The 12,451-nt window shown below is 39.0% G+C and overlaps 1 protein-coding gene across 11 annotated transcripts in view; it reads left to right on the top strand.

The window, feature by feature from the left end:
• PITPNM2 (phosphatidylinositol transfer protein membrane associated 2) overlaps window positions 1–12,451 on the top strand; it is a 545,415-nt gene that overhangs the window by 500,161 nt on the left and 32,803 nt on the right. For all 11 annotated transcript variants that reach the window (XM_053701788.1, XM_053701795.1, XM_053701793.1 and 8 more), the window contains 5 exons: window positions 4,827–4,943; window positions 6,790–6,906; window positions 7,260–7,408; window positions 11,239–11,388; window positions 11,475–11,658. In XM_053701788.1, the coding sequence (XP_053557763.1) occupies window positions 4,827–4,943; window positions 6,790–6,906; window positions 7,260–7,408; window positions 11,239–11,388; window positions 11,475–11,658 (717 nt within the window). The remainder of the gene's footprint in view (window positions 1–4,826; window positions 4,944–6,789; window positions 6,907–7,259; window positions 7,409–11,238; window positions 11,389–11,474; window positions 11,659–12,451) is intronic.

Genomic DNA, 12,451 nt, shown 5'->3' with positions numbered 1-12,451 from the left:
CAATATACACCAATATCACACATAATCTGTCCTAACATATCTGCAGGGATAGGCGCGAGCCAAGGCTGTGGCGGACATTTTCTAAAGTAAAGACCTTTAGTGAAGGACACCAAGGTACATTTACAATTAAAACTATTATTTTATATTGCTGAATTGTATTATACTGATGCAGATACCACTGATCCTATAACCAGCCCTTGGCTGGCTATACACATGTGCCAGTGTCACTTCTGTGTCTTTGTATAGAGCTGGGTGTTATTATACAGATGCAGAAGATACACATCCAGTATTTCACTCAGGCTTTATTTATTCCATAACTTATCACCCAATATTGCTAGCAGTCTCTTGGCAAGTCACTAATTTTATTCACACTAAATATTTTCCCTTTCCTATTATTTAATCAGAAAGAAAAGATATACTAAGGTTATGATTCACAACCTTACTATATCTTTTCTTTCTATTTAAATACTACTTATAATAAATCTCAGGTGCTGGTTAAAGTGCTTTACCTTTGCATATAAAGCTCCAGGGACACAGTGGCAGCTTGCTTCTTGAATCTTCCCTCTCTCTGTCTCACTCAGAGTCATTTTCTGGTACTAAGCGGCATCATGTGGGAGTGGCCACAACCCTGCAAAACGTAGCACCGCATGTGTTAAGGAGGAGTCAGGACCAGTATTCATCTGTCTTACTCCTCCCTCCCCACAGCAAAATGGGCGGCGGACACTGCATGGGCCAGTCACGGACACCAGTGTCCGTGTACAGACACCTTGCCTATCCCTGCACATCTGACAGGTTTTGGAGGGGGTACAGAGATAATGGTATCATTTTACATATCTGGTGGGATTGTAATCTCATTAAACCCTACTAGGATAAATCATTTTCAGGATAGAAAATAACTTGTATGACATCCTATCCCTTATCGCTTTTCTTTAACACAGTCACATTCTTTTAAAATAATAGACAATTATGTCAAACAACTAATTAACTATTTGTAAAAAAAAGTTAAGGAGTCTACCCAAGGGTTAAAATGGTTGGAGCACACCTTATCCTTAAAAAAATGAATGTACTTTTGCAGCTCTGGTAGACGCACATTTCTCCAACATTGGTGTGTCCGGTCCACGGCGTCATCCTTACTTATGGGAATATCTCTTCCCCAACAGGAAATGGCAAAGAGTCCCAGCAAAGCTGGCCATATAGTCCCTCCTAGGCTCCGCCCACCCCAGTCATTCTCTTTGCCGTTGCACAGGCAACATCTCCACGGAGATGGTTAAGAGTATGTGGTGTTTAGTTGTAGTTTTTTTATTCTACTATCAAGAGTTTGTAATTTTAAAATAGTGCTGGTATGTACTATTTACTCTGAAACAGAAAGAGATGAAGATTTCTGTTTGTGAGAGGAAGATGATTTTAGCAGACAGTAACTAAAATCCTTTGCTGTTTCCACATAGGACTGTTGAGATGAAGTAACTTCAGTTGGGGGAAACAGTTAGCAGACTTCTCTGCTTAAGGTATGACTAGCCATATTTCTAACAAGACTGTGTAATGCTGGAAGGCTGTCATTTCCCCTCATGGGGACCGGTAAGCCATTTTCTTAGTCTCAAGCAGAGTAAAGGGCTTAATATGGGCTATAAAACTGGTGGACACTTTTATGGGCAGAATCGATTGCTTTATTTGGGCATTTTATACATGTTTATGCTGGTATTTCACATTTATAAACTTGGGGAACGTTTTTTAACGTCAGGCACTATGTTAGACACCTTTTCCAGTCAGGAAGGGCCTTCCCAGTTGTAGGCTGAGCCTCATTTTCGCGCCATTACTGCGCAGTTGTTTTTGAGAGCAAGACATGCAGATGCATGTGTGAGGACCTGAAAATAGTTGGAAAAGTTCCTAGAAGGCGTCATTTGGTATCGTATTCCCCTCTGGGTTTGGTAGAGTCGCAGCAAAGGCTGTAGCTGGGACTGTAGAGGGCTTAAAACTGTAACCGGCTCCGGTTTCGTTATTTTAAGGGTTAAAGCTCTGAAAATTGGTGTGCAATACTTTTAATGCTTTAAGACACCGTGGTGAAATTTTGGTAATTTTTGAACAATTCCTTCATATTTTTTCACATATTCAGTAATATAGTGTGCTCTGTTTAAAATTTAAAGAGACAGTAATGGTTTTGATTTAAAACGGTTTTTGTGTTTTACTGACAAGAGTTCCCTTCTTGGGAACAATAATAGATTCCTTAGAAATGAGGATTTTCTTGACAGATGTCAGAAAGTCAAAACTTCTAAACGCTTGTCAAGTTCTTCATTCTATTCCTCGTCCTTCCGTAGCTCAGTGCATGGAAGTAGTAGGATTGATGGTTGCAGCAATGGACATAGTTCCTTTTGCGCGAATTCATCTAAGACCATTACAACTGTGCATGCTGAAACAGTGGAATGGGGATTATACAGACTTGTCTCCAGTGATTCAAGTAGATCAGAAGACCAGAGACTCACTCCGTTGGTGGCTAACCCAGGATCACCTATCCCAGGGAATGAGCTTCCGCAGTCCAGAGTGGGTCATCGTCACGACCGACGCCAGTCTAGTGGGCTGGGGCGCGGTCTGGGAATCCCTGAAAACTCAGGGACTGTGGTCTCGGGAAGAGTCTCTTCTCCCGATAAACATTCTGGAACTAAGAGCGATATTCAATGCTCTCAAGGCTTGGCCTCAGCTAGCAAAGGCCAGATTCATAAGATTCCAATCAGACAACATGACGACTGTTGCGTATCTCAATCATCAGGGGGGAACAAGGAGTTCCCTGGCGATGAAAGAAGTGACAAAAATAATACAATGGGCGGAGAATCACTCCTGCCACCTATCTGCGATCCACATTCCAGGTGTGGAAAACTGGGAAGCGGATTATTTGAGTCGTCAGACATTCCATCCGGGGGAGTGGGAACTCCACCCGGAGATCTTTACCCAGTTGACACAACTATGGGGCATTCCAGATATGGATCTGATGGCGTCCCGTCAGAACTTCAAGGTTCCTTGCTACGGGTCCAGATCCAGGGATCCCAAGGCGACTCTAGTGGATGCACTAGTAGCGCCTTGGACCTTCAACCTAGCTTATGTGTTTCCACCGTTTCCTCTCATTCCCAGGCTGGTAGCCAGGATCAAACAGGAGAGGGCCTCGGTGATCATGATAGCTCCTGCGTGGCCATGCAGGACTTGGTATGCAGACCTGGTGAATATGTCATCGGTTCCACCATGGAAGCTACCTTTGAGACAGGACCTTCTTGTTCAGGGTCCATTCGAACATCCAAATCAGATTCCGTGATAGATAAACCGGTAACTAGAAAGATTTACCATAAAATATGGAAAAGATATATCTGCTGGTGTGAATCCAAGGGATTCCCATGGAATAAGATAAAGATTCCTAGGATTCTTTCCTTTCTAAAAGAAGGTTTGGATAAAGGATTATCTGCAAGTTCTCTAAAGGGACAGATTTCTGCTTTATCTGTCCTACTGCACAAACGACTGGCAGTTGTGCCAGATGTTCAAGCATTTGTTCAGGCTTTGGTTCGGATCAAGCCTGTTTACAGACCTTTGACTCCTCCCTGGAGTTTAAATCTAGTTCTTTCAGTTCTTCAAGGGGTTCCGTTTGAACCTTTACATTCTGTAGATATTAAGTTGTTATCTTGGAAAGTTTTGTTTTTGGTTGCTATTTCTCTGCTAGAAGAGTTTCTGAGTTATCTGCTCTACAATGTACTCCACCCTATCTGGTGTTCCATTCAGATAAGGTTGTTTTGCGTACTAAGCCTGGTTTTCTACCAAAGGTTGTTTCCAACAAAAATATTAATCAGGAGATAGTTGTACTTTCTTTGTGTCCGAATCCAGTTTCAAAGAAGGAACGTTTACTACACAATTTAGATGTAGTCCGTGCTCTAAAATTCTACTTAGAAGCTACGAAAGACTTCAGACAAACTTCTTCTCTGTTTGTCGTCTATTCTGGTAAAAGGAGAGGTCAAAAAGCAACTTCTACCTCTCTTTCTTTTTGGCTTAAAAGCATCATCCGATTGGCTTATGAGACTGCCGGATGGCAGCCTCCTGAAAGAATCACAGCTCACTCCACTAGGGCTGTAGCTTCCACATGGGCCTTCAAGAACAAGGCTTCTGTTGATCAGATATGTAAGGCAGCGACTTGGTCTTCACTGCACACTTTTGCCAAATTTTACAAATTTGATACTTTTGCTTCTTCGGAGGCTATTTTTGGGAGAAAGGTTTTGCAAGCCGTGGTGCCTTCCGTTTAGGTGACCTGATTTGCTCCCTCCCTTCATCCATGTCCTAAAGCTTTGGTATTGGTTCCCACAAGTAAGGATGACGCCGTGGACCGGACACACCAATGTTGGAGAAAACAGAATTTATGCTTACCTGATAAATTACTTTCTCCAACGGTGTGTCCGGTCCACGGCCCGCCCTGGTTTTTTAATCAGGTCTGATGAATTGTTTTCTCTAACTACAGTCACCACGACACCATATGGTTTCTCCTATTTTTTCCTCCTGTACGTCGGTCGAATGACTGGGGTGGGCGGAGCCTAGGAGGGACTATATGGCCAGCTTTGCTGGGACTCTTTGCCATTTCCTGTTGGGGAAGAGATATTCCCACAAGTAAGGATGACGCCGTGGACCGGACACACCGTTGGAGAAAGTAATTTATCAGGTATTCTGTTTCTTTGCTATAGTAGATTAGTATATCTACTTTTATTACAAATATCTTTTTAGGAAAGAAGTCTTACCCTACATAATTCTGCATAATGTTACATTGTCTAGAAGTTGCTTTCTAAATGTGCCCCTATGTGTTTCAGGTGATGAGACATGAAAACTCAAGCATTCTGGAGTTGGTTGGAAAAGAGGTCTCTGTGTTTAGCCCTTCAAAGCCAAGGGAGAAGTGGCTGCGGAAGAGAACGCATGTTAAACTAAGGGTAATATCAAGTGGCTATACACATATATTTTTATTCTGTAACTCCCAAAACTCCAGATTTTAAATAGACATTTGGGTTTTCACAAAGGTTCTACTACGGCTGTTGAATATACAAAAGCCAAGACAATCCAATAATGAATTGTTAATTACCCAATAATCGTATGTATTTGTCATCAAGGACATAACTAATTAAATGACATTACCAGTTGCTGGATTAATGAACTCACATATCTGTCCCTGCACAGTACAGTACACTGGCTTTGATTATTGTCACTTGATACAACAATGGCAAAACGTTATGCTGGTGATGAAGCATCAATAGTGTGCTGGGCATATGTTACAGCCTAAATCTAAAGAAACATTGCAGTACAATTTTATATTAGCTCAGCTTTCCTTCCCAGTCTAACAAAAGGAGTGTTAACTCACATTTGATGATTTTACATTAAAGGGCCATAATACCCAAATGTTTAAACACTTGAAAGTGATGCAGCATAGCTGTAAAAAGCTGACTAGAAAATATCACCTGAACATCTCTATGTAAAAAAGAAAGATATTTTTCCTCAAAAGTTCCTCAGTAGCCACCTCCCATTGTAAATGATTTTTGAAGCAGCATTTTAGTGTGTCTGTCCTAGGACAGCTGAAAGGATGAGCATCGTGCACTCTCATATTATTTCACCAATCAGGTAAAGGAAGCTTACTATGAAATCTCATGAGAGTTAAGTCAAATCTCATGAGATCACAGTAAGAGTTCATGACCTCAGAACTGCTGATGCTGATTGGCTGCTGTTCATTTCTTCATTTTTTTTAATTTTTACCTGCAGCTGGGAGCAGGTGAAGTATAACTTTTTACACAGAACTTACTCTGCTGAGCTGAGGAGATTTTGAGGTAAAATATCTTCCTTTTTTACATAGAGATGCTCAGGTGATATTTTCCTGTCAGCTTTTTACAGTTATACTGCATCAGTTTCAAGTGATTTAGCATATGAGTATTATGTCCCTTTAAACATAGCTCAACATTAGATTAAAGGGATTGTCTAGTCAAAAATAGACTTTCATAATTCAGATAGAACATGCAATTTTAAGGAACTTTTTAATTTACTCCTATTATCAATTTTTCTTTGTTCTCTTCGTATCTTTATTTAAAAAAAGCTAGAAAGTAAGCTTAGGAGCCGTCCCATTTTTTGTTCAGAACCTGGGTAGTGCTTGCTGATTGGATGGCTATATTTAGACACCAATCAGCAATGATTTTAGATAATCTCATGTGAGCGGAGAGCTTTTAATCATCGGGCCCTAAGAGAGAATCTGAAAGGCGCTTGTTGTATGGTACTTCCTATATCACAAAAAACAGAATACCAGTACATTCAGTGTGTACTATTTGAATACAACATATACACATTTAAATACATTATATTATTTTGTAAGTACTTAGTATTTTGCCTGGTTTTATTTTATAGGTTGTGATACTTTCAATGGCCCAAAATGACAAGGTATTCTGGGGTATAAAATGTATTGCTGAAAATGGACACATTTTCCTATGTAGACCCTATAGTTATACACTTGCTTGCAACCAGTAGATAGAGTTGGTTCCTAGTTGTTGAGAAGCATTAGAATGTATGTGTAATAATATTTAGACATGGCTCTTTTAAGAGCCGGATTTATGCTTGTGAATTTGCACAGATCTTAGAGTGGTGATCTTTCACAAACATAAATCCAGCTACAAAAAAGCCGAAGTCAACAAGTGGCCACCTACTTCTGCATTCGGCAGCTAATGAAGCTGCCGAATGGCCATGTCTAAATATTAATATTCACTGGATTAATATATTAATAAGCATTCTTTTTTCTTTTAGAACGTTGCTGCCAATCACAGAATAAATGATGCTGTTGCCAATGAAGATGGTCCTCAGACGCTCACAGGGAGGTTTATGTACGGACCTCTTGACATGGTCACGCTAACTGGAGAAAAGGTTTGCTTACATCACTTTGTGTTACTCTACAAGACTACTGCTTTTATGTTTACTGACTGTTGCATTCACCATACTATAGTTATATTAACAAAGAACAACATCATTCTTTTTTGATTGTACCACTAAATCAGGTGTCAACCTCTGAGCTTTTTATTAGAATACAATAGGCATCCATATGAATGAATGACAATACGCATATGGCTTGACCCATATGGATGCTTATTGTAGCAAAATACCTCTGCAAATTACATGTTATTTAAACCTCAGCTACACATTATGATTAACCAGTGAAAAAGTGTTTTATCGTACAGGAGACTGTGTTTTTCCTTCAAAGCCATTGTCCTTTTTTCTAGGTTGACATTCATATTATGACCCAACCTCCAGCTGGTGAGTGGGTTTACTTTGACACCGAAATAACTAACAGCAGTGGCAGAATTTCTTATATTATTCCTGAGCCTAAAAGACTGGGAATTGGTGTGTACCCCGTTAAAATGGTTGTCAGGTACTGTATTATTTTTATACTGGTTTGCATAAATGAAAATAGAAAATGTGTCATTCTGTCTTAAAAGGGAAATACATATTTGTTGGTGCTACTAGGATGTGCCAAGAAACATATTGAGAACCAAAAGCATACACTGTAAATAAACAAGACCTCTATATAAATACTTTATCAGTTTACACAACTGCCTTCTTTAAACCTGGGATTTTTTGCGATTCTTTAGGACTAGTTACAGAAAATGTAATGAACAAGCGCAGGTGGTTGCAAAGTTCCTTACAAAAATTCTGTTATTTTTCAAAACTGAAATATTTTGCAAGTTTACAGACTATTCTATATAAACGTTAAATAAGAAATTAAACATCAATATCATTGCTTCTCTGATTAAGTGCCCTGTGGAGGCACAAAATGTGTAAGGAGTTTTGTACAACTGCCCTTATTTTAATGTGATCATTAAAAGTTATATTTTATTTTCTATAGTGGTGCCTCCATGTGCAGCTATTTCAATATTCCTTTTGTGCATTAGCGGTTTGCTGGAACATGTTTAGCGTGCACCCCTTGGGACACTGTGACCCATCACGGGAATACCCTCACTTCCGGTGGCGTCCAACACACACATTCACGGGGGATCTGCAGCAGCTTTTAGATATCCTCATTGCTTCTCTGTCTTTTGGTTAAGATCAAATGTAGTATCTGTTCTTACCAGAGGGAAACAGAGAAACCTTCTATTGATGCCTTAAGGCCAGGGAGTATGAAGCCCAGGGTCAGAAGGCGGGCTCTTTTAGCCGCCAATTGGGAATCTCACCCTATATGCACTCGGAAACGTACTCTCCCAGAACCACCTGGATCCAGGCATTCCATTAGGATGCCTGGACCTTTAATTTTTATTTTTGCCCTGGCTCCATGTGGAAATGGTGGCAGCTGTTCCTTAATGCCACTAAACCTTCAGTAGTACTGGCAGTTTTCTTACACCCCCACTATTAATTTGATATAGCATTTATTTTAGTTAATTTCCTTACTGGACTTTGATGACAGCTATAATTTTTCAGCACAAACACACCACATGATTTTGTTTTATCACACCTCCCATCTGGGGAGTCAGGGATGATCCCTAGCCTTCTGGCTGGTGATCCTCGGAGAGATTGATGCCCTGGAGGATGGTGGCAGAGCCTCCAGGGGGAAGATTTCAGACCTCCATCTGGTGCCTCGACCGAAGATGGAGAAAGATCTTTTGGCCGTAGCACCAAGAAGTAGTAAAGGGATCCTCAAGGCAGGGGGATCTGAAGGCTGACAAGGCTCTTGCCCTCCCCAGAGCACTGGCACTGAAAGCACGACCCTGGGCTTTAAAAAAATAAACATCAATCTAATAAGCATTTAAATTGCAGAAAATGCTGTTACAAAAAAGCTAAATTAGTCGCAGTGCCTTCTTGTAAGAAATATAACCAGTGTCCAGCTGATGGTTGTTCCTTTAAGTATTAAATTGGACAAAATGTCATTTAGGAACTTTGTGCAACCCTTGTTCTAATGTTTACATCTATATTCTTTTATTTTCTTTTACTATGTTTAAAATTAATTTCACATGCCTTTGGTAACTCCTAGCTTTTTATGGAGAGAACACGAAGATATGCAACCAATTATAAAAGGGGTTAAAATTGCTATTCATGTTCCTCTTTCGCAAACTTACAAACTTTGTAACAAAACTTTGGCGCAGAAACGGATGACACAAACAAAAACACTTTTGGACAGTCACCTGGATATTACAACTTATTACCTTCATATAACGGCATAATTTGCCAAGTATCTTATGCACTATTCTCTGTATTTGTACAATAGTTTTGTAGACTAAATTTTTCACTCTGCATTGTTTATTTTTATTGTTTATCATTCAAAAATAAAATATACACCAAAAAAATTAAATTTAGACCAAATTTAATGAAAGTCTGATATTAAAACCAAGAGGTTCCTTGAAAAATGTTAATATTAGATTACTAAATCAAGTTACAACAGATGCATTTAGTCAGTTTAAAGACAATATACATTCTATGGACAGCTTGTAGAGATATCAATCCACGTAGTCAAGGATCACTTATATCCCTATAGGAGCAACACGATATAACCAACCCTAGTTCTCTTCAGTTTTCTTCATCTGTTTCGCTAGAGTACCAGATAGGCCTACAATATACTTGTAACTATGATATTGTAACAGAGCCCCTCCAAATTTTCATACTGTATTGTGCCATCGCATGCCCAGGTTGGCCTACTAATGTCCTGATTCCTAGCAAAATAGAAGGCATAACTAGAACGGTTAAATTGACACAATCGCACCCTAAGTTTCCCACCCTAATCATAGCTTGTTTAATTATGCCATTTTGGGTTTGTCCGCCCCCCGGTCTCTCCATAAGTGATAGACCTTCATATAGATTACTTAACTTGTCAACGGGGATAACAATACTACTCTTTAGTTGAGGGATCTCTTCACTACCTGCAGTCCAAGTATAGGGCCCGTACCGGGCGGCAGGGTTCAAATATTCAAGTTTCCAGAGAGGTACTTTCAGACCACTACATATTGTTACTATATATGCCATACTGTGAATATCCTCTATAACCTATAATATATATATGTTTTTATATAGTGAGTTTACTAAATACTTGTTTGCCTGCTTTATTTTATTTTTCATATGCCTTATGTTGAATCTAAGTGAGACCCTTTTGTTAACGAGCCTCAGGATAACAACAATGTTGTATCCTTAATAGCCCAGACACATCCCTCCCTCCTAGCATCCTAACATTTATATCTCTATAGAGCTAAATATGAAGGTGTTATTGAGGTGTCGTACTTATACACTTGCTTACTTCATTCTGGGCAAATAAATGGATGTATGTAACACACACCCAGTTCTTTGACTGGGATTTAGCAAGAGTGGCTTTGGCCTGCTATTTCCTAAACAGTTATACTAGAATGATATAAATATATTCTTTTAAGATCACTATTTGATATATCGATCCTCTACATGTTCAATAGCAAAACTCTTATATATATGAGTAGCTTACCTTTTCAAAATTTCAATATACCATGAAACGTTAGTGGTAAGAATTGTACCTTTCAAATAAAATAGTATGTTTTTGCTTATAGTAGGTTCTCATAAAGTATCCTAATAGGCAGCAATACATGATACAGAGGCTCTACTGAATGACTTGTATATAAAACAAAAATTTAAGGTATCAATATCAGTCCTGTACCGTCCTGATGTGTGACATAATGGTTGAATTTGAAGATACTAAGACTCCAATTATATTTTACAATGAAGCACACAGAAGATGTTTGATGTTTTTCCAACAAATCTATGCTACTGATCTATTCTTATATATGTTTATCAAAATATGTCTTATACTGATGTAAATTGTTATGTGTTGTATGATTTATCAATACCTTAATAAAAAAAATATTGATCTTAAAAAAAAAATAAAATAAAGACAATATACATATTTAAAGTCAGATCAGGAAAAAAGTTTATACAGTTACAAGTTTTTTACTTTTACTATTGAAGTTTTATACTTAAAACGCTTACAAACTTATATTTACATAGGGATTTTTTTTTTTACATATTCTTTATATTTATATTGTATATTTATTTACTAATATTGTGCACAGGGAAAAAATAAATAAATGGCATTATACCAGAAAATGCTATGGCATAAGTAGTATCCAGTAATAACCCTTTTCTTCATGTATTGGCAATAACATTGTTTATATTAACATTGCAATCAATTGATGACCCATTAGTAGTTAAACTAAGGTGAAGAATTAATATTTGAATACAATTTATTTTTTTCAGGGGAGACCATACATTTGCTGACAGCTACATTACTATTTTACCAAAAGGGACAGAATTTGTTGTTTTCAGCATTGATGGGTCATTTGCAGCAAGTGTTTCTATCATGGGCAGTGATCCCAAAGTCAGAGCGGGAGCAGTCGATGTAGTGAGGTTTGTTATCAACCACAATAGAAATGGCTGTTCTCGATCTATGATTTATACCAAGCAATTTTAACAGGTAACTTCTGTCTCTGCAGACATTGGCAGGACCTTGGCTACCTCATTATCTATGTCACAGGCAGACCTGATATGCAGAAGCAGAGGGTGGTGGCATGGCTTGCACAGCACAACTTTCCTCATGGTATAGTGTCATTTTGTGACGGCCTGGTCCATGATCCACTTAGACACAAAGCAAACTTTCTGAAAAGTCTCATTACTGAGGTAAGAGTTTCATGATACTGTGTTGTATGAGAAAAAAAGCTAACACCTAAATAAAACAGGCCAACTTTGTCGATAAGAAATGCTGCATAGCTGGCCACACCACAAATGGAGTGAAAGTGAATTTTATCATGGAAACAATGGTGTAATTAGGGGTCTTAGAGGTCACAATTTAGACTAGGGCCACACCTCTAGGGGGGAGGGGGGCATCTGGCCCTGCAATTGGTAGTGGCATTGCTACAGATCTCAGATTTTAGGGAAAGTGTAATGATTTGCCTTTACAGTAGTTTCCAAGGTGGCCACCACAATGTTGCTATACAGAAAAAAACTTGCCACCATATTTGTACAGATAGCCTGTATAATTGTATATCCTCTGGTGCAGACTAACCAAAGGGGGGGAGGATGACCCAGTCACAGAGAAGCATCTCCTTTTTTCCTATATGGCTGCTGGCTCAGCCTTTGCTTATTGCAAACAGACAGAAGGGGAACTTTTAAAATGGGGGGGGGGCACAGTTTTTGCCCTGGGGCCCGGTAAGGTCTAGTTACGCCTCTGCATGGAGATGTCAAAACCAGTATTGCATGTTTGAGAAAGAGACAGCTCCCACTCACTTCACATAACCAATACGCAAGTTGATGATCTCTGACTTAATATTGTAGACTCTGATAACCTGGTAATATGTTGCTCTCATCCTGCACATGAGCACATATGCCTGGTCTTCATAACTGAGGGTATTTAGTTATTGCTTCCGTTAAGTGCATAACTGATATACAACAATCTGACTCTCTTACAATGCTC

Source organism: Bombina bombina, chromosome 2 (assembly GCF_027579735.1).
Source record: "Bombina bombina isolate aBomBom1 chromosome 2, aBomBom1.pri, whole genome shotgun sequence".
In the NCBI taxonomy this organism is placed as follows: Eukaryota; Metazoa; Chordata; class Amphibia; order Anura; family Bombinatoridae; genus Bombina; species Bombina bombina.
The sequence above is the reverse complement of the archived record's forward strand: the minus strand, read 5'-3'. Positions and strand labels throughout refer to the sequence as shown.